This window comes from Centroberyx gerrardi, chromosome 9, assembly GCF_048128805.1.
Source record: "Centroberyx gerrardi isolate f3 chromosome 9, fCenGer3.hap1.cur.20231027, whole genome shotgun sequence".
Taxonomy (NCBI): domain Eukaryota; kingdom Metazoa; phylum Chordata; class Actinopteri; order Beryciformes; family Berycidae; genus Centroberyx; species Centroberyx gerrardi.
Window position 1 is genome coordinate 31,712,990 of NC_136005.1, and position 27,590 is coordinate 31,740,579.

A 27,590-nucleotide genomic window follows, 5' to 3' on the forward strand; every position below is an offset into this window, starting at 1 on the left:
GAATATAGAAGAATGACTATTTTCATCATAGTTTCACTATTATCTCTCTACCTACAATACAGATAGGCATGTAACTCAGGACAAAATCATATATAACAATAAAAATATTCTCAAAAAAATGTCCATGGTCCATGGCCCTAATGTGTACTAAATTAGGCGTCCTTGATATGAAGAATCACTGAAGTACACAAGCTCACTAACCCAATCTGATTACTCTCAGTTGCTTTTTGGATTACTTTGCCTTCAAAATGAATATGCAGTTAAATGAACAATTCATCCCAAGTTGTATACTATTCATAGTATTCTGTTACATCCCCACACGGCCATCTTGGTGGGAGCTGTGTATATGCTACATATATAAAGCACCATATTGGTAGGAAATGCATGTGACATCATGGGAATACTATGACTAGTTTGAATAGTGCAGTTATCATTACCTGCAAGCACTATTATATGTCGGTGTCTATCATCACACAATCAAATTCCTTTTTCATTTCAAACATGTCCAACAAGTAATCACCGTGTTCAAAAGTAACCAATGTAAAAACAGTAGCAGATAACAGTTAATCATTTTTATGTATTATCATGTTTTGTTACAGATAATCCATTACTCTCCCGTCTTATTGCGGAACATGCATCGTGGCTGAAAACAAATACAAGGTTCAGCGTCTCTCTTTCAACGTTGGCATTAACACAACTAACATTAATCACTGTCAACATGAGGTCTGAAGTGTTAACACTGTAAACAAGAAGAAAGGCAAGCAAAAGACCTCTGTCTGTCTGCCTATACTTGCACTAAACCCAACCCTAAACCTAGACCAAACCCAAACCAAACCTTAACCATTGCCCTAACCTAAACCTAAAGAGTTCCCTCATCTTTCTATCCATGTGAGGACATTTTGTCTTTCTAAGTATAGAGATACAAGGGAACAGACACACACAAGCACAGAAATTCCAGACCCGCAGTGTATCTCAGAGTGCTTTTACATTCACGATGTCAATCACTCGTTGAATGAATCATCTCAGTAGTGTGTCACATGGTTGCTGTCATCCCAGTCTCTCTCTGTCACACACTTCAATTACCAAGGTGTGTCCCATTCAGCAACTGTGTGAAAACACCTGTACTGTTGATAATGACGATCATGATGAACAAATAAAACTGGTTAGCACCTGGCTGGCGTCTGGATGATTCTAACTGATACTGATGTTTTTCTTTTTCTTTTTTTATCTTTATGTATCTAGCTAAAGTGATTATTGGTATTGGATCAATGGTATTGTTAGTGCTGGAGTTTCTCCAAATTCAGAAGACATTTCCCATAGACCCTGTTGCTCCCTGTCTCCCTTGTTTACAGTAATTATACTCATGGATGAAATGAATGTGGTAATGATTTATTGATGTTAAAATGATACACAGAGCACTTTAAAGTAAATGAAAGAGCTGCACACAATACTTAGGTGCTATTGACTGAAAAACATTAAGATTTTGTGCCCCCCCTTGTCAGTTGGTCTTTGCCAGTAATTTGAGAGGTCATGATTAACCCAAGATTTGGGAACAATCTAGTTTTAACAACAAAGCTAAGTATATATTATGGGATTGTTTAACTGTTAATGACAGATCTTACTGTACCACTTAAAAATCTAAAAATAGAGCTTACCAAAGTAAAGGTAGGATTAAAAAAAAAAACATATCAAAGTAGAAGTTAAAGAACTAAAAGTACCAAAGTGCCAAAGTACAATGATGATTATAGCTGTAAATACTTTCAAGTAAAGGATAGGAAAACTGCTTTGGTAATGCTTTAGATTAAAGCTTAAACCCTTTTCTTGCTACTAGATAGAAATAAATTCATTACAAAATATGACCTTGCTGCTTCTGTTACCACCCACAGGGCTATCATTCACCTGCCTCTCACAGAATATTTACTAGTCAGATTAGTGGATTTGGTTACAGCTTCATAATAATAACTAGGAAGGAAACCAGCCCCAAACTCCTACTTGATCACAACAATTCAGAATTGACCACACATTGCATTATTGTTAGTTAAGTAATGCAGATGAAGGAGCTGCCATGTAAACGGGTCACCGCCAGGTTCCACACAAGCGGGTCTTTGTTTCCGAGACTGACCTGAGCTCTCACATTACAGCAGCACAGGTTTACCATGACGAAAGGGTTGTGTTTCAGTCAGGCAGAAGAAAGAAAGAGAAAGAGCGAGGGACTGAGGCCAAAGGAGGAAAGATAGGAGAAAAACCTGAGGGAGGAATGTGGAAGAAACTGCCTGGTTATCGATGTGAAGGTCAAAATGTCCTGGTGAGCTGGTAAACAAGAAAGATCACAAGCTGAGGAGCCTCTCTCTCTCTCCCGTTTTCCCTGTATGTCTCTCTCTATCTCTCGCTCTCTCTCACACACACACACACACATAAATACACAGTTGTTCTCTCTACCTGCTATCTAGTTTTCCACTTTTTAGGTCAACCTCAGCTTGAAATAAGATACTGTACACGATGATAACACAATTCAAATAAATATATGTAAATTGGAATAAATTGTTCATTTAACCACTATACATTGTTTTGAGGGGGGCAATATACTTAAAAATACGTTACTACTACTACCTACTACTACAACTACTACTACTACTACTACTACTACTACTACTACTACTACTGCTGCTACTACTACTGCAATTGCAGCAGCAAATAGTGCATCAAACAAATAGAATATGAATAAGAACAGAGCAAATGAGAGGTATGAAACATAACGCGGCTGACAATTTCAACACTAGAAGATATTAAGCAGACATTTATGAATGAGAAGTATGAATAAAATGACAGGCAATGACTAAAACTCTATGTAAAATATGAATGATGTGAAAATGTATTAAAAGTATGACATGTAAGGAGTGTAATAACGTCAAAGGATTCTTGCCAGGGAAACTAATTAAAGAAGACTGATTTACGAGAAACCTCATAACAAAAGCAAAAGCCTGCATGTCGCCAGGGTGTGTCTCTCGGTTAAGGATACACTTTGTCTCTCTGGGCAGATGAGCTCCACCTTCCTAAATAAACACCATGGAACATGTTTGAGCCGCTCACTCTCTGTCTATGTGTTTGTGTGTGTGTGTCAGTGTGTGTTTGTTGGGTGAGAGGAGGCAGTACAGGGAGTTTCCTGCAGAACCAGTTCTCCCTCTCAGTGCATTGAGCAGGTTAACCCCGCCCCCACAAGAAATTGCAAGCCTGGAAGGGAAATTTTCAATTTTTCATCTGTTAGATTTTTCTTCACCAGACACATTACATAAAACGGGGGAAAGGTTGGTGTACTTTTGTCCCTGTGTTCAGTTGGTTAATGGTTACAGTGATATTCGCCCACCCTGCCTTTGACTTTTTGCACATATTCTGCTGCAAAATTAGTTCATGATACATGTATGTTTCCAATTTTCTGTCTAAAATCCAGTGGAAATTCAAGAAATCTGCGTGAAAGTGTCAAATTCCCATCACAGAAATATCTAGTAAAAGTATTCACCCCCTTTTCTCATTCGGGCTGTACTGTCTCACAGGACAAAAATGTGCGAAGTTTCATAACATCTTTTATTCATACAAGATCTCACTCTAAATGCATCTTTCTTGCCAGAGAGACTCATAACAAAACCTTTTCACTGCACCTTTTTATAACAATGTTTTTAGTTATTTTTCATTTGCAATTGTTGATGACAATTGGAGATGAATTGTAGAATTCCAAATGCAGGTATGAGCATTGTAAACCCATCTCTCCCACCATCCCACCCAGTGTTTCCTGTTTCCAGTGCTGCAGCTATACAGTGAAGTACAGAGTCTTTACTTTGCAGTTTTTTGTCTTCATTTGTCATTGACTTCCATAGTCAAATTAGGGAAGCAAAAGTGCACATAGCACATAGGGTTAAGACAGGAAACACTAGCCATAGAAGACATGGTTTAATTTCACTTTATAGAATTCATCTTACACACCATACACAATGGACATTGTGTCGGTGTACAAACGCCTCACTGGAAATGTTGTGACTTGTTTGGCGGCCGAGAGCAGGAGTAAACTAGCAAAGTATGTGAATATGGGCAGTGAAATTACTGGGAAACAACAGAGACACTTGTCTGAGATATACACTGTGTGGTTCAGACCAGGAAAAGGCTCAAGGCACATGACATTTCCAATCTGAGTCTACCAATTCTATACCAGGAATGGTCACTTTTTGTACAGGAATATGCAATATCTATGTGTAAGCTCTGGTCTGTTGTCCCTGTGTTTTGTGTCATGTAATTATTATTATTGGTCTGTTTTTAATTGTACCATTCAATTCTACCATTCTATTCTATTCTATTCTATTCTATTGGCTTGTGGCGATGTAATGGTTTCAGCAGCCTCGATTTTCACTTTTGAATAATTAATAACTTCATTGTTCAGATAGCTGTGCTGGCTGAAAGTTTGCACCTGTTGTGTAGGTGACAGGAGGAAGCGCTGTGAGGCTTTGCAATTAAATTCTACACTCGTATAACTTGTTGAATGTAATATTTGTCAGCTTCTACGATATTGTTCTGCATTAGGGTTGAGTGATTTAGATTTGAAGTTAACTAGGCCTAACAAGATTTCTGCTGTTAATCATATGGCTAACACTTACTTCAAGTGAATTAACATATTATCAGCCCATTAGAAGCAGAGATGAACTTTAAATACAATATAATCATCAGACTTATGATGCCTTATGATGGCTTAAAAAGCCTTATGATGCCTTAAAGAGCCTTATGGTGCCTTAAAGAGTTTTATGATGCCTTATCATGCCTTAAAATGCATTAAAAATCCTTATGATACCTTATGATGCCATAAAAAGCTTTATGATGCCATAAAAAGCTTTATGATGCCTTAAAAAGCCTTAAGATGCCTTAAAAAGTCTTATGATGCCTTGAAAAGTGTCATGACGCCATAAAAAGACTTATGATGCTTTATGATGCCTTAAAATTCCTTATGATGCCTTAAAAGCTGGGTGATGCCTTAAAGGGCCTTATGATGCCTTAAAATTCCTTATGAATCCTTAAAAAGTCTTATGATGCCTTAAAAATCCTTAGGATGCTTTACGATGCTTTAAAAAGCCTTATGATGCCTTTAAAAGCCCTGTGATGCCTTATGATGCCATAAAAAGCCTTATGATGCTGTATGATGCTATAAAAAGACTTATGATTCAGTATGATGCCCTATGATGCTTTTAAAAACCCTATGATACCTTATGATGCTATAAAAAGACTTATAATGCCGTATGATACCTTTCAAAGCTTTATGATGCCTTATGATACCTTATGATGCTTAAAACACACTTATTATGGCTTATGAGCACCAATTCAAGTACAATTTTACCATAGTGTATACTTCAAATGTAAAGACATTTATAGAAGCATCTGTCTTATCATGTAGCAGTCAAATCCATTTCGATGCACTTTTGCACTCTTGCAAGATGTCTTTGATGGCGTCTTTGTCACCTTGCCGATCGCACCGACACAATAAGATCGTTCTCATATGATCAAAACATATCAGTGATGCATCTCACCTCTCCATAAACAACAAAACAACCAGCCAAGTTGCCAGGCCAGGCTCCAGTGAGTCATCCAACACACCCAGACAGGCACACCTGTATAATAGAGACAAACGCCACACCCTGCCTGTCTGTTTCCAATACATCAAACACACACACACACACACACACACACAAACTTCCAAGGAAATAACAGCTTTCTCCCCACTCATTTCATCTGTTGACAAAGTAAAAGCAGAGGCAAGATCTTGCAATCGAACTGTTTCACAGCATTACTTTCCCTTTCAGTTCCCTGTGTTGATGAAGCTTTGACTGGCACCAAAATTATGGTTTGATTATATAAGATGAACATGATGGAGTTTGATTGATTACATATTTATTGTAGAATTGATCAATACTATACTGGTTGTCTATGGGAAGCCCTTAACCTGAACTGATACTACTTAAATATTTTGTTAAGATTCCACACAAGCACAGATGAATAAAAAGTAAAAGTATTAGTATTGGTATTAGTATTGGTATTAGTATTAGTCAGTATTAGTATCCTGGGTTTCAATGGAGAGTTTTAGTGTCCCATGATGGTCTACATGCTGTTTTAGTGTCTTTTCCACCCTGACAAGAATAAAATTCTGGAGGAAACACTGAATACTCCTCATTTTTTGGAATTGTTTGGTATGGAAATGGTCTCATTTAATGATACTGAAAGTTGGCACAAAAAAGTCTATTGAAGCTAGTGGCAGCTTCTATCCAAAAACATTGGTATCTGTAATAAATCCAAATCCCAACTAAAGAACTATGCCCATGGAAGCAGGGAAAGCCATGTCTGATCCTTACAATCTGTAGAAAAATACTCATGAAGTTACCCATAACACACATACAAACACTCAAGTCACTACTTTATGATCACCAACAGTGAGTGCTTTTAACAACCTTTATTTCCCACCAGTACCTTGTTAGTATACCAGATACTCGAGGATTTCAAGTTGGTACATGCAAACATCACATGCCATTTACAAGAACTCAGAGAAGCTCTTATGTTGATTAGGAGAAACCAAGCTAGGATACCTGGGCTATGCCATCATCTGGGATACTGAGACATGTATACAGCTTGATGACGATGACGATGATGATGATGATGATGATGATGATGATGATGATACTTTTTAGTCTTTGAAGAATCTCTTTTTGCACCGGTCAAATAAAAAACAACATAGAAATCTGAATAAACTTTGGTTAAAATTTTGGTTATTCATGTATATCCAACCCTAACCCTGAACCTAACCCTATATTGAATTGGGATTCAAATAGTTTATCCAAAATAACATCTTAACCATCAAGATCAAAGTAATCCAGCGCACACCAGGATTGTTCAAATCGACTTTTTAGTTTAATTCATATAAAATATTGGGGCGAACAACACGTTTCGCATTGTGGCTTTTTCAGGTTCGAAGAGCGAACCTGAAACTTTGATCTTGAATGTTGTATTGTTCCTGCTCTAGCCGCATCCTGGATGAGTAGCACGGCTGTGTACAGGGCATCCATAGATTCTCATATAATATCTTAACCATGTTTATGAGCTATAAGCTAGAAGATATTATGTGCACCATGTAAAAAGACTCAACACCCAAATGAACCAACTGTAATGTATTTTTTGCGGTTTACTAGACTAGAAAATGGTTGGCCTGTTTCCAAGGTACGTGTTCGACACATATTCCAAACAGACTTCAGATGTTTCTCCCTGTTTGCATGCTTGAGTGCTGTCGCATTTGGTATGCCCAGGAGCTTTTTTATTTCCTACTGTCACTGTTTTGAGTTACAGTCACAGTTTGCCAATGAGTATCAATAGACATTTTTGCATTGTCTGTGCCTACAGGCCCCAAAAAGACGCCGACTTACTGGCCCCAGGTATAGCAAACAGAGCCTGTATGGCCTTGTATCTACTTATGCGCCTCACTAGCATACACATAACTACACTGTAAAACTGATTTAGTGGTTGAGCAGCTCTGCTTCATGCTATGTTGTGTCTAACCTGTAAGACTAGCTGGGTCTGAAGTGAATGAATTGCTTTCAAGGACTCTGCTTCCACTTATTAGAACTCTTTACAGAATGAGTTATAACTGAAAGACCTGGACTGGATTGGAAATCTACCAAGAGCTTGCTATGGTTAACTATTTTGATTCTTGAAATTAGAAAAGGTGAATTATACACTAAGAGGGTCAACTAGTAAATTCAAGTCCACTTGGAGCACTAGGAAGTTTTTTCCACTCAAATATGCAACATAGCCTATATTATTTTCAATATCCTCTCTGTTTTATATATTTTCTGTTTGTGTTTTTCTATTTTGTAGAAAAACACAAATATATATTATTATATTTTTTATTATATATTTATATATTATTAGATGTTTATATCTTTTTTTTTTTTTTTACATTGTGTCCATTGTGGGGGTCTGCTAGATAAAAATGTGATAAAAATGTGTCTTTTTTTAGTCTTTGATTAATGAACTAGCTAAAACTACCAAAGTAACTACAGCTAGGTAACTAATTTGCTATCTATCTATCTATCTATCTATCTATCTATCTATCTATCTATCTATCTATCTATTCTATCTGTCTACCTACCTACCTACCTACCTACCTATCTATCTATCTATCTATCTATCTATCTATCTATCTATCTATCTGTCTACCTACCTACCTATCTACCTACTGTATCTATCTATCTATCTATCTATCTATCTATCTATCTATCTATCTATCTATCTATCTATCTGTCTACCTACCTACCTACCTACCTACCTATCTGCCTATCTATCTACTGTATCTATCTATCTATCTATCTATCTATCTATCTATCTATCTATCTATTTATCTATCTATCTGTCTACCTACCTACCTACCTATCTACCTATCTACCTATCTATCTATCTATCTATCTATCTAACTGCTAGCTATATCTAGCTAATTAACTAGCAAACTAACAAACCAACCGGCAAACTATAACTGAGCTAGCTAACTGAGCTAGCTAGAGTAAACCTACGTAGCTACCATAGAATTACATAGCCTAGTAAATAGTAGCAGCGCTAAATAGTAAATAGTATTTCAACTCTCACGGATTTGGCAGGAGACATATTTCAGAATAGTCTAAAATATAGCAAGCATTTAAAATCTAACATTTAAAATATAGCAAGACTCAATCTGAGCAAAGTGAGTTGACTAAACACAATTTTTCCCAACATGATGAGATCATTTTGGCTAATAAGATAAGGACAAACTGTGGCTCATTCTCTCCTGCAGCACTGCTTTGTGTTGCTTTCTGAAAATACAGAGTGAGTTCTCCAGACGGTTCCACCCTCAGTTAGCCTATTACCTGGGATATAGGGTATCATTTTTTCAACTGTTATAGGCTACAGTGCTGAGGCTGTCACCCGTATAATATGGAATCGTCACTTAATGATGATGTTGTGTTCCTTAATAAGAATAATAATAAAATATTAATATGAATAATAATGAAAGCAGTTTCATTATAAAACGTGACCACAAGGTTAATTTGATAGAAACCACTATCTATAGATAGATATCTCTCTCTCTCTCTCTGTTCTTTCTGTGTGTGATGGTGTGTGAAGCTGTTGCCAGGTTATGGAGTTGCTCTCAGGGGAGCAGCAGTTGGACTCAGATTTATGTCTATCAGCATTTCTCAATACTGAGTTCATGTTTTCAAGACACTTAATGCAATTAACACAGCAGTTTGTGGACCGAAGTGTGAATGAGTTTAAATTTACTTTGACATGGATTTTTCAGAATCCTTGTTCCATTTTGGGACATGTCTTCATCGTTTTGAGAGTTTGATTGCATTTGGTGAATAAAATTAACAGTTTGGTCAAAAAGCGTTGTAGTGTTGACAGCTGCATTAAGGGTTTAAAAAACTATTAAGAAATGCTTGTAACTAATTGTGAAAAAATGTCAAAATGGCGTCTTCCTCTTCTTCAAGCTAGCTGTCAAACGCAACAAGTTTCAAATGTGAAGCTGAATATCCATGTTTGTGAATGTTTAGGCTAAATAAATAATGATTTATGGTGAAAACATGCAAGCCAAAAAATAGCCTACAGATCATGACGGTAGGTTTTTTTTTTTTTAGCATCTAGGACTAATTTCCTTCAAATTGAAATAATTTAACAGTTGGCTACCATATCTGGTTACATAGCAATTAGAAACAATGAGTGCATTTTATGTTTTCATATTTCATATTCATATTCATTTCATAATTCAACCACACGAATTTGTGCTAGTTCCATTTTTTTTTCTTTTTACCTTTTTCTTGAAACTGTTTATTTGGATAAAAACAATGCTCATTTTTTCTCACTCTCTCACTCTCACGCTCCCTCGCTCGCTCTCTCTCTCTCTCTCTCTCTCTCTCTCTCTCACACACACACACACACTCACACCCACACACACACACACACACACACACACACACACCATCCGTCGTCGTACCTGCCCTGCAGTGAGGGTGTGGATGGAGCCGTCATCACCTTACATATTCGACTTCCTCTGCTCCCATCAGTCCAGACTCCGTCAGGATCGGGACTATTTGGTTCACTTTTACCGGATACCGGAACAATCCACCGGTGATGAATCGGATTTCTTCGCCCGTTTTGGTGTTGGCGCTGTTTGCGGTGAGTAGCCCATACAGCTGAAGTTGGAGTTGCTCTCTTTGTCGGTTGCGGTGTTTTTCCATGGAGTCAGAATTCTGAAATTGTTCCGTGTAATCCTCGCTGCATATTATGGTTTCATGGAGGTTTGAGTATACTAACATCTATTAAAAAAACGATTCATACATAAAATAGTGTTAATGGTTCCTAATCTAATCTAAAAGTCTCTAATGAAGTTATTTTCACTGACGTATTCATAGGCTATATTCATGTTGACCATAATAACTCCATGGCAATGCTGCGCTGTCTTCCTTGTCACAAGTTAGAAAGTTGAGTCTTATGTTGTTTCTACACACAAATGAAAAATATCTCTAGGATCCCCTTAAAATGAGTTAAGGGAGTTATTAACGGAGGAGACCCCATCAAAACCACTTTAAACACCCCTTAATGTTTGACTGCTTACTTTCTAATTTAATGTATAATTCAGGGAGACAGGAACCATTTCCATTAATAAGTCATCAATAACCCTGTAAACCATGTACAAAAGGCATAAAAAAAATCCCTTAATTTCTAGTGTCTCTGTGAACCGACCAACCCATGAATAAATCCCTTGTAAACCCATGACACTAACTTAACTTTTTTAAAGCTGTTATTTTTAATGGATACAATGGATACAATGTTTATGTAATGAGAAATTAAGGACATTTCAGGGATAAAATGAAGGTGTTTCGTAGTGCAAAGGGAAGAGATCATTCCACAGTAGAAATTACACAACTGTGCAGGCTATGTGACAAAGAATAGAATAGGATGTAGAAGAAGATTTGCATTGGGTACCTCAGCCAAAACTACAAACAGACTGTACTGCCCAGTCAGTTTCTCATACATGCGATGTACCTGGCAAATCAAGGTGAGTCAGATTCCATTTTTCCTCAGTGAAAGATGTGAGGCCACTCCTTTCTTAGGACATCATGACTCATCTGTTATCCTGACATGCCCATGCACTGACTGAATAACTGCTGGCTTAGTGAAATTTCATAGGAGTGGTAGGGTGGGTCACACGCGGCTTACAGATATACAGTGCATGGCATTTGGTAGACGCTTTTACCATCAAGCAGCTTCATATTGTTTGTTTATTTACACGCTACTAGGGATGGGAAGATATGCTTACGATGCAATGGAATTAATAAAAGTGATGAGTTCAGTGATCCATTTCTGAGTCACAAATCTTTCTAGGAATGACATTGTCTTGCTAGAATGTAAACGGCAATTTAAAAATGTCATTACAAAGTGCAAATAATATAATTTGGATGTAGAGCTTGTGAAATTATGGGCAAGCCGTCTCATTTGTGATTACTACAGCAGAACAAAATGTAATATCGCGATTCATTTTCAGATTCAGCCCCGTATTGTCACATTTTTTTCGTTATATTGAATTTCGATATATATCGTTCCATCCCTACACTCTACGGCAGCAAGAAGATTAAAGAGGCGTCCGTAACCGTTAGGGAAACTGGAAATGGCGGTGACAAAAACTCAGAACAACAACAATGTCGGCCGTGGGGAAAGAGTGACAAAGGCTGCGGAGGGAGTCTGAGAGTTTAGAAGAAGATTTTTATGTGAACATCTAGCCGTCATAACAGCCTAAATCACAAAGAATCCCCACTAATTGATTCCGTAGATTCAAGTCCTTGCTATCATGAAACACATCTGTAACATTTACATTTTTCAGGCATTTAGCTGACACTCATTTGCAGGGTCACTGTCTTGCTTGGCTGTTAATTGACACACTTTGGCTGCTGCAGGGATTAAACCTGTGATGTCTCAGTCTCTCTGTTGAGTTGTGTGACTTTTGAACTTTGTAAAATACTTGTAGAAAGCCACTAAACTCACTACCTGATGGAAATATTATCCTCTGTGTAAACCAACAGTATCATACTATAAAGCAAGGAATCTCTGTCTGTATGTGTGTCCTTTGCATATCTTGAGAACCGTTCATTCGATCTACTTCACATTTGGCGGGTGTATTGCTGGAGACCCAAGGACGGAGGAAGGAAGCGCAGTGTCGAGTGTGAAGTTGTTTGGATGAGCGGTTCTCGAGAAAGCTGCAAGCAGCAATACCGGAGGCCAAGCAATCGGCCCGTTCCGAACAGGCATGTTTTGAACAGGCACTGCACTAGCGCTTTTGAATTAGCAGAGTCAGCAGCGTGGCCATCTATCATGCTGACGTTTTCATGCTGTATGACTCTTCTGAAAAGCCCAATGTCCATTTCTCAGTTGCCTGCATCTAGATGTGAATGCATTGATCCGAATGACAGACAAGAGCCACTTTCCATACATTCTCTACGAACCTGTAATCCCTTAAAATAACCTTACATTTACATTAATTAATGCAAAATCCCCTTTAAATTAATTAAGGGAGTTATTATAGTTGTTATAGCCTCTTGGCTAACTCTGGCACATTTACAGCAATGTTTATTAATGCGCACTGTCCCTGTTAAATAAACCAACAAATAAAATAAAATTAATGGGGGAGAGCCCATCAAAACCATCTTAAACACCCCTTAACTTTTGACTCCTTACTTTGTAATTCAATGTAAAATTCAGGGAGATAGGAGATGTCCATTAATAACTCATTAATAACCCTGTAAACTATGCATAAAAGGCATGAGAAATCCCTTAATTACTAGTGTCTCCACAAATCAACCCATTAATAAATCCCTTATAAACCCATGATACTAACCGTACTTTTTTAAAGCTGCTATTTTTAATGGGTAATTAATGCTCATTTCAGGGATAAAATTAAGGGGTTTGGTGGAGAAGGCTTCCCTACCGATTGCCTACCGCCATTTTGTACTCAAGTGGTTTTCACTCTTTGCATATGATTGTGCAACTCTTTGCTGAGTCTTTTCCATGTAAAACCACAGCCAAGAAGGGAGCCATGGAACCACATAGAGGATTTGTTGTCGTTGGCATACGAGTCAGCTTGTCAGTTAGGTTACCAAGATGAAAATATTACTGGATGGAAAGGTTGATTTCACATGTAGATTACAACAAAAATGCAATGACTTGACATTCATGCCAAACATGGCAATCTTAATGAGTTTATCTTGTTACGTTTGTTTACTTGTTTGTCTATGTGTGGTGCGATATCACTGGTTAGATTTTGATGAACCTTGGGGCCTTGATGCATCTCATCACTGGGTTTCATAAAAGCCCTAGATAAGGATTGAAACTCATTGAGAACCTTTAATATGAATATAAATATGAGAAAAAGTACAAAATATATCAGATAATTCAGTTTTTCTTTGGAAAGTGCTTTGGAAAAAGCACTTAGGAATGTTGTCTAAGAGTTTAAAAGGCAAGGTAAACCTTGGTTGATTTCCAAGGTGCCTCCCAAGATGCACCTCTGTATACCTCTTTCCTGCCACAATCGCATCCCATCCCATAATAAAACCTTAACTGATATGCAGCCTTACATATTGGATTTTACATGTGGACTTCATGCAGATAGATTAACCGCAAAATGAATGGTTCATTGTAAAGTAATGATATCTATTGTATTATGTCTCCAGGTTGTTGCTGCTGTGGTGGAGGCTAATTCCTGGAATGGTCTGGTAAGACATAGAAGGGAATGGATCATCCCTCCAGTGCCACTGGAAGAAAACATAGACCACACCAAGAAGGCGTTCATTGCGAGGGTGAGTCATTAGTCTTTGACTCGAACATCATAGTATACCGTACTTTGTGTTACTAATACTTGTGGAAGTCAATGGGGCTTAAAAAGTAAAATAAATAAATCTGAGAAAAGTCAAACATTACTCCAGCATAGCAGAACTAATGTCATTGGTTGAGTTAAACCTCAGTGGGCGGAGCCAAAGAACTATAGTTTTTCTGGCCAAGTAACATTAAGCCCAGTGAAAATGTCAAGAGGTAAGAGAGGAGGAAGCTAATATTATGAAGCCTAGTGTTCTTACTACTAACTTTTTTTTTTTTTTTTATTGAAGCAATTCACAAATAAGGCAAATTCAATCAACAAACCAAACAATATCTTCACAACGAAGTTTGCTACATCTGAGTTTCAGATACCCATTATCAAAATTAAATGAAAACAAAATATAATTTAAAAATGAAAAAAGGAGGGTGAAAAAACAAAGGTCATCAAAATAATCCAAGGGGTTACTAAACTCAAATTTCTATTAATTTGAGTCAAGCCATTCTATCTATTCTATTCTCAAAAAGAATCACTGTGGAAGCAGGTAAAGAAGCTATGCTCTGTAGTTTCTATCTCTCTATCAGAACTAAAAATTCATAGTGGGGGTAGATGCCGCTAAGAATTTTAAAATGCAGCTTTTGCTTTGGGGAAAAATGCAATCCAGCCACACTATGTTATCTAGGTAAACTAGTTAGCCTGGCCTGCTGCCCTTCCAAGATCATGAATGAATGACAATAAGAAGTATTTCTGCCTCCAGAGCAGCTCCGTCCCAGAGAAACGTTTGCATGACTAAAACTTCAATCTGGTGGTTTTTAGCCCCATCAGCTTGCACTAACTTCTCTAACTTTGCTAGCAAATGGTAAAAAAAAAAAACCTTCTGCTTTCAGTACCTCAAAAACCAAAACACTGACACAAGTGTTTTTTGAATAGATTGAAAAAATCCCATTCACTCATCCACTTCCACCACCAGCTAATACATGTATAGTTCTAGAACTGTTTTCAGGTGTGATAAAAATGAATAGTGGGTGATTGTGTTCAGCCAAATCATCAGGTCTCCCTCTCTGTGTTTCAGATCCGGTCAGATTTTGATCAAGGAGATGGGAATGTGAAATACTCCCTAAGCGGCATTGGTGCAGACCAGTATCCCTTCCACCTGTTTGTAGTCAACCCTGACAATGGCCTGGTTCGTGTGACTGGTCCTCTAGACCGCGAGGCCATCCAGCAGTACAATGTGAGTGTGACAGATTCAATTCTATTCTATTCTATTCTATTCTATGTCGTTCTTGTTGGCTCTTATGTCATTTTTTCCTTGATAGGGGTGAATAACTCTGTTAACACTGTTTTTATTACTGAAATATTTGGCAGCCATTTCCTGCCAATTCATTACTGCCACAGGCTTCTGGTGTATATAAAATGTACTCTATATATTCTGTTATATCACTGATCATATAATGTAAACGTACATAATATTGCACATTGCTCATTGCACATATCTGTACATAATTCATTGCACATATCTTTTACTTTTAGTTGTATTTTATTGTATGTACTTTTTACATTTTAATTTTTTTCCATTTTTCTTATTCTTATTAGTCTTTATGTTGACACCTGCATCAATTGCTTGTGCATTGTACTTGGCGAATAAACGTTTCTGATTCTGATTCTGATTAAGAAACCACAAAGTCACCACATTTTCCAAAAAATTCCACACTTGATGATAGATCCTGAAATAACATATACTTTGGTTAATGAAAGGAGAAGTGAAAAGTGTCGTGAAAAGCAAAGTGATCAGGATGATGATGATGATGATGATGATGATGATGATGATGATAATGATGACTGACAGTGATGATGTTGACAACAATATCAATGGTGTATCTTCTGGTGTTTCAGCTGTCGGGTGTTGCGACGTACAGGAATAATAGTTTTGCAGAGAAAAACATCGACTTACGGATCCGGGTGACAGATCAGAATGACAACCCTCCAGTGTTTGGTATCATCGAGCCCGGGGTGGTGGATGAACTCAGCCCTACAGGTTGGTGTGTTTGCTGTCCAGTATAATTCCCACAAACTCCCATCCTAAAGTGTAATGTTAGTTATCCTAAAAGTTTCAAAAACAACCTACATGGCTTGGTTGTAAATGAAACACAGTCTTGTGGTCTCGAATCTACAGTACTGTGCAAAAGTCTTAGGTACATGTAAAAAAAATTCTGATGCTTTCAAAAATAATAAAATCTAAATATCAACAAATGTACTATAAAGAGCAGTCTGCTGCCACACTAATGCAGAAAGCGAAACATCTGAGACCAAATTTATATAAAAAATCTAGGGTGCCTAAGACTTTTGCACAGTACTGTAGTTGTTGGGGTTTGGGGGGGGGGGGGGGAGACATCTTGGGTTAAAAGCCAGCCTGGGACCTTTCTATAACGTCATCCCCCTCTTTCTCTCTTCTGTAATCTTTGTTTCTCTCCATTCTAAACAATTCTAATAAAGAGAAAAAATGCCCCAAAATAATCTTGCAAAGAGCGTCCTATCTGGTCATGGCCTAATGTTGCAAATGTCTATGACAACTGTGGCATCTTTACTTGACAAAAAACACATGTACGTTAAGGAGCACAATTGCCAAAATGTCAATATTAACAACTCCACATTCCCCGTTCACTAAAAAAAAGGGTAAAAAAGTATAAAAACTTAAAGTAAGCCTAAATAGCGCTTGTCCGAGTGCAAATTCTCAGCAAGCATTTGACCAACGGAGGTGGCCAAGTTCAAAGTCAACCTAAACAAGCACAAAATTTTCAGAGTACAGTATCAAGGTTGATGACTGCCTCACTTGTTGCTGTTTTTCTAGGTACCTTCGTTATGAAAGTCACCGCATCTGATTTAGATGAGCCAGGGACTGAGAACTCTCAGCTCGCCTATACCATCATAGAGCAGCAACCACCAGGAGAAGATATGTTCAGGATCACCAGGGGTGGAGAGATCCATGTCAAACAGCCCACACTGGACAGAGAGGTATGGACTATGATTACCAATATATTGGGCCAATGTTGGACATTTATTAAAAAGCAGCTATCAGCCAGTTAGTGGCTGTGTTTCCATGCACAAAAAAATTATGTTCTTAAGCACCACAGGTGAATAGGAAAAATATTATATATATTTTTTAATAATATTTATGAAACTACAGTAGCTATAAATTGTAGTATCTCAAAATTGAGGAATCCAGCCAGTATGACCAATAACCAGCTTACTCCATGTATGTAAACATAGCCAGTGTTGTCCACCTCTGATATGATGAGTATGATGCAGCTTGATTGATTACATATTGTAGAATTTATCAGTTCTACACTAGTTGTCTATGGGAACCCTTAACCTGACTTGATTCTAATGTGACTATTTGATGGAATTCCACAAAAGCATCCATGAATGTTTTATTATTAGTGATATTAGTAGTAGTAGTAGCTGTAGTATTTGTGTAGATGTTTTGTGTCCCATGGGCTAAATGCTGCTTCAGAGGCCTTTCCACTCTGACGAGAATTAAATTCTAGGGGAAACACTGAAAACTGCTGTTTTGTATTTCAGCTCCATGAGACATACTTTCTGACAGTGAGAAGTCAGGACATGAACGGCAAACCAGAGGGAAAAGTTGCAACCTGCACTGTTACCATTTCCATCCGAGATGTGAACGACAACCTCCCCACTCTGGAGAAAGATGAGGTAGTTATGTCTGATATAACACTGATATATCAACATATTATATATGGTTGCATATAGAAATTGATTCCCTGTAGAGTTTTAGAGTTGCATGGTTTAAATGCTGTTTCCTTTTGAGGAAAAAAAAATATTATGTGGCATATGCTAATCTATATATACCATATTAAAAACAAAGAAATACAAATATTTTTGAGACGGGTGAATGGCCTCAAACAGCATTTAGTCCATGTGACACTAAAACAGGCCAGTATGTCTTGGATGTAATAGTTAGCTCAGAGTATGTTCCTGCATGAGATATGAGAGAAGTACAGCATAGGAAAAAGAGAAATTGTAACCACAAATGTGTTCTCGTGGCATAAAAAAATCCAAATCCAGGCATGTGCTGGTTTGAAAGTTAAAAAGCAGAGGGCTAAGATTTTAAAAACACACCTAGGCATATTGGCCCATAGTAATTTTGTAGTCAGATTGTGATTTTTGTTTAATACTGCATAGGGACCCTATTATAGTTAGCTCATAACATGTTTTACCTGCAGTATGCGGGCAGTATTCAGGAGAACACGGAGGGTGTGGAGGTGATGAGGATCAAAGCAGAGGACCTGGACGTGAAGGACACAGAAAACTGGGACGCTGTGTTTGATATCGTCAAAGGCAACGAAGCTGGCTACTTCAGCATCAAGACAGACCCTAAGACCAACGAGGGCATCCTAATGCTTGACAAGGTGCTGCTGAATTAGCAACCTGAGAATTACTGAGAATTCTATCAAAAAATTCTACATCTTGGTCTCATGAAATTTTGTGAAATAATGTCTTAAAATGCAATTAATATGCTCCATGCACAAAATAGAAATAGAAAGAAAAACTACAAAGAGTTATTTATTTATTTTACTGATCTTTTTGTGTGCCATTCCCCAGGCTGTGGATTATGAGGATGTGAAGGATCTTGAACTAGGACTGGCTGTGAAAAACAAAGCTGACCCATATGATCCTGATGCACCTGGAGCTGGGACAATTATTGGAATAGGAGGAGCAGGAGGAGGAGCAGGAGGAGGAGCAGGAGGAGGAGCAGGAGGAGGAGGAGCAGGAGGAGGAGGAGGAGGAGGAGGAGGAAGTACAGGAGGTGGGCCTGGGGGAACTGGACCTGTATCTGGAGCTGCATCTGGAACTGGAGGATCATCAAGTGGGACCACCAACTATAAAACCTATCCAATCAAAATAAATGTGGTGAACGAGCCTGAGGGGCCACGTTTCGACCCCAAGGTCAAAGCAATTCCTATCTCAGAGGGAGGCCAGACCGTCAACATTAATGAGGTTATTGGTAGCTACCCAGCACTGGATGGAGATACCTTGAAACCAGCTGAGAATGTCAGGTTAGTGCATGCACATACACACAAAATCTCTTTACAGAAGATAATACTCAATGTAGGTTTAATTTTCAACAATGAAACAATTGACAGCTTATTTCTGTTGTAGGTATGCCAAGGGCTCAGATCCTGGCAACTGGCTGACCATCGACCCGAAGACGGCTGAGATTAAACTCAACAAGGTGCCTGACAGAGAGTCTCCATTTCTGGTCAATGGGACATATTTTGCTAAAGTGCTCTGCATGACAGAAGGTAAACTCTTCCACTATGTGCTCTGCTCCATACCTGATACATTTCAGAATGCTTGTATTAGAACAACGTGGTTCCAAGTAAAGTAAATGGCATAGGAAAGTAAAAGGAATGCCTCATCAGACAAAAAGTTGAATAGACCAGATATAACATCAGTATCAGGGCTTGATTTTATCACTGACCAGCAGCCAAATGCTGGTACATTTTGGCTTTGGCCGAGAAGTCTATAAATTCTACCATACACTTTGGCAGGTAATCAGATTGTCTTGAATCAGTATTTTCTATTCTAAAACAATGTTGGCCACAATCCAGTTGCCACTGTGGCCAGTTCCTGAAAAAGTTAGTTTCATGCCCTTATGAGCAGCATAGTTTAAAGGAATACACCAAATTTAGCTGTTAAAACATAGACACCAAAATCATCCATGATGTGTCCCTGGTAGATTGTTCAGTGCAGAGGGAAATGCTGACCGGATTGACCTGTCCTCTTTTCTGTATTTCCCTTTACAGACATGCCCTCTAAAACAGCCACCGGCACCATAGCCATCCAGGTGGAAGACTTAAATGACCACTGCCCGACCCTGACCAGTAACGTCCAGACTATGTGTACTACTGCTGACGCCGTCACTGTGAGCGCTCAGGATGAAGATGCATTCCCTAATTCAGCTCCCTTCAGCTTCTACATCGTCCCAGAGGGCACCAAGGGCAAATGGGATGTGGAGCATCTTAATGGTGAGGAGAGCACTAATAGTAATAATAATAATAATGATAATAATCTTTATTTATATAGCAATTTCCAAAACAGTTTCAAAACGCTTTAGAAAGGGATTTAAAAAAAAACTGTTAAAATTGACAGCAAAGGCAATGAAAGCATGAAAGAAAATTTGAGCAAGGCAAAAAAAAGGCAATTAATAAAAAATTACATAAAAGCAAGTCTATAAAAGTGAGTTTTAAGAAGTGATTTAAAAGATGACAGATTTAGCAGCCTTAAGCCCAGGCAGGTTGATCCAACATCTAGGAGCTCTGATGTCAAAGAACAGCCAATAGGAACCTCTAGACTTTGGAAAAGTCAATAGGAACCTGACCAAGGACCTCAGGAAAAATAACTATAGAGCACTGCGTATTAGAGTACTACACTCAGCCACTTCCAACTGAGTACCATGTGATTGTGCTGTTGCCAACAGACACCTCGGCCATCTTGAGGGCCCAGGAGTCCATGTGGCCTGGTTCCTATGAGGTGGCACTGGAGGTGAAGGACCAGCAGGGAGTGGCCTGTCCAGACGTGCAGCAGGTCAAGGTGGAAGTTTGTACCTGTGAGGATGGGAAGGTTTGCGGAGTGCGAGGCGCTGGCAGTCGCCCGAGGAAAGGAGCCGAGTTAGGAGCTGCAGCCATCGGACTGCTCTTCCTGGGCCTGCTGATGCTACTACGTGAGTATGATGTAGGGCTGCAACTAACGATTATTTTCATTGTCGATTAATCTGTTGATTATTTTCTCGATTAATCAATTAGTTATTTGGTCTATAAAATGTCAGAAAATGGTGAAAAATGTCAATCAGTGTTTCCCAAAGCCCAAGATGACGTCCTCAAATGTCTTGTTTTGTCCACAGCCCAAAGATATTCAGTTTACTGTCATAGAGGAGTAAAGAAACCAGAAAATATTCACATTTAAGAAGCTGGAATCAGAGAATTTTGACTTATTTTTCTTAAAAAATTACTCAAACCGATTAATCGATTATCAAAATAGTTGGCGATTAATTTAATAGTTGACAACTAATCGATTAATCGATTAATCGTTGCAGCTCTAGTATGATGTGACATTCATCCTGATGAAGGCCCACATGGTCAAATATTTGACTAAAGCCTTGCTTTAGGAACTTATGTTGAGACCAAGTCAAGACAGAGATCTGAGCAAACTGAGTATATTCAAGACTTAGACCAAAATAGGCAATAAACAGTGTACATATCTTTCCAAATATCAAAATAAATGAAGGAGTTTCTTAACAACAGAGATGTAGATCTGTCTGCAGGAGCTCTGTACTGTACCTTTCAACATCCAACTAATCAATGCATAGGATTTTGACAAATCAGTGTATAGATGTTTGGGGACTATTACATACTATACACAAGCATAATCCCTTCAACTGTATGTAGTACTGTGGAGAAATTTAAAAAAGGTGGACTAGGGTTTGGTCTGTCTGACACGCTGAAAAATATTAGAAATATTAAAACATGCACCAGACAAGAATTATATGCATAGTCCATTCACCATAAAACCAGAATGGTCCAGCCACCACTAGGCGCACCTAGCCTTGTTACACTTGCATAATTGTCTGCTGGAAGTGGAGAGATACCAGTAGAGAAATCAAGAAAGCAAATAGTCTGTCATTCTTACACATCCTCTCTTTATACTGTCTAATAGTAAAAATAGTAGTGAAATTCTTCTTTGTTTTGGGGGGGACCCCCATCACACTACTGAGCTATAATAAAGTAGATACAGTCAATTGGGCTCTGCACATCGGCTTGAGTGCAGCCAATTCTTGCTACTTTCTGCAACTTCCCATAATTCCCAGTGTGATGTTACTGCGGCCAATTGTCTCCTTTGTTTGTGTAATACATCAATAAACATACGGAGACATCATCTTAGCTTGCGCACTCAAGTTTTATATTCAACAGGGCGCCCTGGGAGACAAATGCCCTACCACATACACAAGTGTAATAATATGATAACAACACAAGAGGGGGAACTTAAACCACCAACAGTCCTCTGCAACATCTCCCCTTTTCTAGTTAAACACCCATAGTCTTTTTTTTTTTCTGTAGCTGTATGTTGCATTCACTAGCCTGCCACTGCGTGTTAGGTCATGTTATCTAGGTTGGGTGTGTGTGTGTGTGTGCGTTGGGGGTGTGAGATTCTTGGGAGATATATTTAATTAAACTGATCATTTGTCAATAGATGCAACTGTAGAAAATATTTGAAATCAGTTCTCTACCCAAACTGGAAAAAATATTTCTTGCAGCATTGAGGTTTTCAGCTATGTTTTTTTGAGTATGTGTTATTTCATAGCAAAAGCGCTACAATGTAAATATTGTGTTTTTTAATGTTCATTAAAAATAACATGGTTTTCTGATCAAATGAATTTTTATTGACGTACAATAGAACTGCAACTACGTCATAGGCACTGGCATTGGAAGTCAGCCAAGGACCACTAGAGGTCCCCGAAACACACTTTGGGGAACACTGAGTTACACTGAAAATGTTTGTTGTGTTCACAGTCATCCCTCTGTTGCTGCTCTTCTGCCGTTGTGGTGGGGCTGGGGGTCTGCCAGGGGGCTTTACTGAGATGCCCTTTGACACCAAATCACACCTCATGGCCTACCATACTGAGGGTCAGGGCGAGAACACGGTAGGACCATTATCTTTAATTTACTTTAATTTTAATTTTCATGTGATGTCAGTGTTATAAACTTGTGAATATTGATATGTTGCTCACTGTTGTGTACAATGTCTACTCTGTTTGCCTTGCAAATAGAATTGCCTTCAGGACAAAAGATTTTGAAGTAGTGTTACAAATCTCCCAGCAACCATGCCTGGCACCATTATGGAGGTCCATTAGAGAATTGACTGTGGGCATATAACAACCAGGCTAAAAAAAGAGAGATACTCCACAACACTCTGAGTTGTAGCTTGAGAAGAGTCAGCTCAGTAAACTTGAACAAACAGTTACAGCTAACTAGCCAGCAGGCTGACTAAGCATCAGATGTTAATGTTACATGTAACTGCTAGCCACTACTAACACTAGCTTCTACTAGTTACGTTAGCTGTGTAGGCTAGAAACCACATGTGTTTACAACAGGACCAAACAAGACTGTTATGGTTAACTGACCAAATGCTATGTTTAGCTAGCTAACAAGCTGACATTATCTAAACACAAAATTAATCAGATGTTTCAATGGTGAAATGAACAATTCCCAGTCAAAAACAGCACAGAGATTAACAGTCTTTCAGCTCTGTTGAGATGACCAAGTTGTATGTTTAGAAACACAATCAGCCATTCACAGCCACTGTTGTCCAAGAGCTGAGGACCTCATATGACTGCCAGAGCGTGCGTTATGTCACCTTAAAGTCACACTGAAATTAAAAAATGACTTATTACCTTTTTAGCTCATTCTCATTATCATAACATGCACCTAATTGACAATTTATGCCACAAAATTGCAAAAACTTTATTTTATTGTATTTTTATATCAAAATCTCAATACTTTTAGTTCCTGGAAAACAGAAAACCTTTAGTGGTGACTTCTCTGTGTATCAGGAGGCATACATATAAATTCCAACCAATAAAACCATCGCAGATTTTTTAACAACACCATGCCCCCGCCTCTATACAACTGTTACTCTCCCTAACAGATATCCCATTGGTTTACACTTTTGAATAATCGCTCCCTTATGTCCCACCCCAAGATCATGTTTCAACAGGAAATACACCACATTACGGAAGCAAGATGCTCTCAAAATACGGTTTCATTGTGACTTTAAAGCCCTCTATATAGGTGCATGCTATTGTATGTAAGACCACTGCTGACTTTCTGTTCTAACACTTTGACTCCTGGCCTATCACAGGAAGTGCCAGTGCTAAACATGGCAGCACAGGTGGATGGGGAGATGGTCAAAATGGGTAACAACGCCTCACTAATGGCTCCCATGATGCCAGTGGAGTTCCAGAAATCCTCCACCTCCATGGATGGGGCATTTTACCAAGATGGTTATGCAGGTGGCTACAGGGAAGGAACATGGGGGATGGGCCAGGGGCAGGGCAGTGGCTTCTACTCCGAGTTTGACAACAGAGAGGCAGGAGGAATGTATCATGGCATTGCCCTGCCAGACTACTACTTGGGACAGTACTACACTCAGGTGAGGAATCAGATCACCGTTCCACCATTAGGCATTTCTTTTCCTCAACCCATACTGACGTCAAAATTTTACTCATATTATAAGTAGAACAAGGAACATGGAGCTTCCTGGGACATGATGTGTTAAGGAATAGTTTCAATATGATCATATTTTGTCTCACCAACACATTATGATTACAATTGTCTTTTGAATGTGGGAAATACAAAGCAAATTAGATAAAACTTGATACAGCTGGACAGGTGCAACGGAATGTACCAAGTGCCTTGAGGGATACTAGTACCACAATGGCTGCTTTTAAACACAGTTCTCAGTATGAGTACAAAAGAAAAGGAATGTGCCTAATCAACAAACAAGTCACTTTCCATGTTCAAGTTTGAAGATGTAACATTTGCATGGTTTCCTTTGGTTTTTTCTCTGCAGAAGGCAAGCTGTGCAGCAGAGAACCAGGCAGTGAAGGACAGTCTGTTGGTGTATGACTACGAGGGCCAGGGTTCTTCTGCTGGCTCAGTTGGTTGCTCCAGCCAACTGGAGTCTGACAACGACCTCCAGTTCCTCAATGACCTGGGGCCAAAGTTCAAGACCCTGGCTGAGGTGTGCCGTGGCAAGGAGATTCAACCTGAGATTCAACCTGTCAAAACAGTGATCAGTCCTCTTCCCAGGTCCCTGCCCAGGCCCACCATCAACACTGTAAACTCGATATCATCTACAATGTCTGCCCAACAGCAGCTCCCACCACCCCAGCCCAAGGCCACTGTCCCTCAAAGGGAGCGGACTGTGGTCAAGGAGTCGTCTGACCATTCTCACATCGTGACGGAAGGCTTAAGCACAGTGAGGGGAGGCATGACCACAGTGAGGGAAGGGATGGCAAACCAAGGCCAGACGCTCCTACTACAGCAGCAACCTGTCTACTACACCACTACCCCTGTACTTCAGCCTATGCACTACATAGTTCAACCACAGCTTCAGAACACTATGCTGCTGGCTGAGACACCAGCAACCAACCTGCAGGGCATGATAGTGGTTAACGGCGCCCAGACTGGGGCTGCCCAAAGTATGGTGTTACAGGGGCAGACTGTGATGCCCAGTGCACCAGCCCAGGGGCAGGGCATAGTGTTTGTGGAGAGAAGTGGAGTTGGTGGGCAGGGAGTGCATGTAGAGGGGGGCGGTGCCAACCTGATCCACACTGGCAACCTGTCGGGCTCTCAGGCCATGATGGTGGTGGAGGGCCAGGTCCCGGTGGCATCCAGGCAGATGCTGCAGGGTAGCCAGACCTGCCTCGTGCAAGGAGGCACTCTGCAGCGAGGGGGGATTTCAGGATCTCAGAGTGTGCTACTAGTCGAGGGGCCAACAGCAAGTGGAGGGCAGCTGGTCCAGGGGGCAGGAGGTGTGTCCCAGATGAGTGGTCTCTCTGGCTCCCAACGATTCCTCTACAGCAAAGGCAGCAGCTTCACTGGCTCTCAGAACAACATGGTGGCTTTGAATGGGTCTTCCACCACAATGAGCACAGTCCCTGGCCACCACAAGGTCGTGATGCAGGAGAAAAGAGTGGTGACCACCGAGAAAGTCACTGAATGAGGTGTTGGGAAAACAATAGATAATAGGAAATGCCTGAGCAAAAGAAAGTAACTGGGAAGATAACTTGCTCAGGTGTGTCTTTCAATCATAAGGTGTGAAAGTTGTTATATTTTATGTTGTTCCAACTTCTGAAGGCAATCTCAATTATTTTGATGAGAGACGCTGTAAAACTGTACATGTTTCAGTTTAGTGGTAGAGGGCCTGTTGCAGCATATTGACTAGGAATGAAGCCTCATGTGCCTGCATGTATACACTGTTAAATTTGAGTGTCTTAGTGCCGTGCTAGTGAGCAGAGAGCAGTGTATATTTTGGGCATGTGTGTAGGATATATAGTTTCTGCTTAAGTGTTTTTAAACCTATGCATTTAGGGTTAGGGTTAGGTTTAGGGTTAGGTTAGACAACCAACCCTAACCCTTACAACCTTTGTGTTAGTGCACATTTGTTTGACTTATTTTTTTATTCCTTGTTGATAAGTTTTTTTCTTCTAAGCTTCTTTCCAGATGAAAAGTCCACAATATTACCTACTTTGTTGCTTTTTAAAGAAAGATAATAACCTTGCATTTGGTGTTGTAGCTACTTTGCTTATATGTAATAATGGTTTATGATTTCAGGAGTTGAGGTAAATCTCAATCTCATGTTCATTTATTGTTTTCATAATATGGGCGTTATGAAGCCCTTTGAAACAAACTGTAATTTTTAATAAGGGCTATACAGATAAACTTGATTTGGCTTACTATTATACCAGAGGAATAAACCAATAAGCCATACAAATGTAAAGCAACAGATACATTGTGTTAGAGCAGAGGGTCAAACACACTTACGTTTAACAAAAACTATACAAGCAATTATACTGGTCATGCATACATTGTGCTCTCTTGCACTGTGGTTTCTAGTGACGCTGCTTGATCTAAACTTGGGTTATTGTTTTGTTTGGTCAGTTAGGTCTTTATATGGTGTAATTGTTGCTCTTGAAAACAATGTGCTAATCCTTTCCTGTTATTATGAGTTCTTTACCGGTCAGTGTCATATTTTGTTGGTTTTTCAGAATTTTTAGATTTCATTAGATTCATTACTCAAAATGGCAAAATATGTGGTGTTCATTCCAAAACTAAATCCACTTCCTAAAACTGTAATTAAAATGTAATGGTTCCCAATGGGTTGATCAATTGTACACACTCCAGTATTTGAAGACAGACAAAAGTTTTTATCTTTTAATGTTCATTTTGTGTGTAAATACACTGTGCAATGTGTGCTGTACCTGATTTCTAAAGAGCAATGTTTTTTTTTTTCTTTCCTTGTGTTGTGCATACACAGTCATGTCTCAAATGGTAGCAACATTTATGTTATGATTTTAACACACTTATGAAACACGGGTTCATTTATTATCATACACATGTACATTTATTATTAGATCATTTTATTAGATCGTTCTGTAATGTGCTAAAATACATTTTGGCATAATAATGTTGGGTTTGCTTCAGAGATATCTATTAGAAATCATTTATGTCAAGCTTGACTGTATAAGTGATGTTTATGTACTTTTTTTTTTGTTTATGCATACCAGACTACTGGAACACTGAAAAGACTGCCGAACGGATAAATACAGATATTAAAGAAAGTTGCACTACCCCTGGCAGCTTGAGTTAGTGCAGAAACTGGCTTGCCAAAGATCAATTGGCTGAATGTTGTCTCCCCATTGGGTCTCTGAAACCTGGTTGTGGTGCTTAGCAATGATGTCAACTTTTGCTTGAAACCCTGTAAAACCTTGTATGTTTTTTTTAATGTCACTACTCCAATAAAGCTTTTTTTGTACGTAATACTTTTGGTCAACAATCATTTGTGTGTCTGCGTGATACAAGAATACAAGACAATA

The 27,590-nt window shown here is 38.9% G+C and overlaps 1 protein-coding gene across 1 annotated transcript; it reads left to right on the top strand.

Annotated features, from left to right (window-relative positions):
• Positions 1-10,072: 10,072 nt before the first annotated feature.
• On the top strand, positions 10,073-27,534 carry LOC139924035 (desmoglein-2.1). The gene is made up of 14 exons (XM_071914952.2): positions 10,073-10,224; positions 13,773-13,898; positions 14,985-15,143; positions 15,806-15,947; positions 16,761-16,924; positions 17,492-17,626; positions 18,157-18,342; positions 18,536-18,990; positions 19,094-19,236; positions 19,741-19,962; positions 20,415-20,657; positions 22,504-22,634; positions 23,852-24,142; positions 24,563-27,534. The coding sequence occupies exons 1-14, from the start codon at positions 10,180-10,182 to the stop codon at positions 25,715-25,717; spliced, it is 3,597 nt and encodes a 1,198-aa protein (XP_071771053.2). The 5' UTR covers positions 10,073-10,179; the 3' UTR covers positions 25,718-27,534.
• Positions 27,535-27,590: the final 56 nt, after the last annotated feature.

Bases quoted from the DNA above. Each gene is read 5' to 3' on its own strand.
- LOC139924035 (XM_071914952.2), top strand. From the start codon at position 10,180: ATGAATCGGATTTCTTCGCCCGTTTTGGTGTTGGCGCTGTTTGCG. The intron at 19,237-19,740 runs GTAAACTCTTCC...TTCCCTTTACAG, and splicing joins AGTGCTCTGCATGACAGAAG to ACATGCCCTCTAAAACAGCC. The intron at 19,963-20,414 runs GTGAGGAGAGCA...TGTTGCCAACAG, and splicing joins GGATGTGGAGCATCTTAATG to ACACCTCGGCCATCTTGAGG.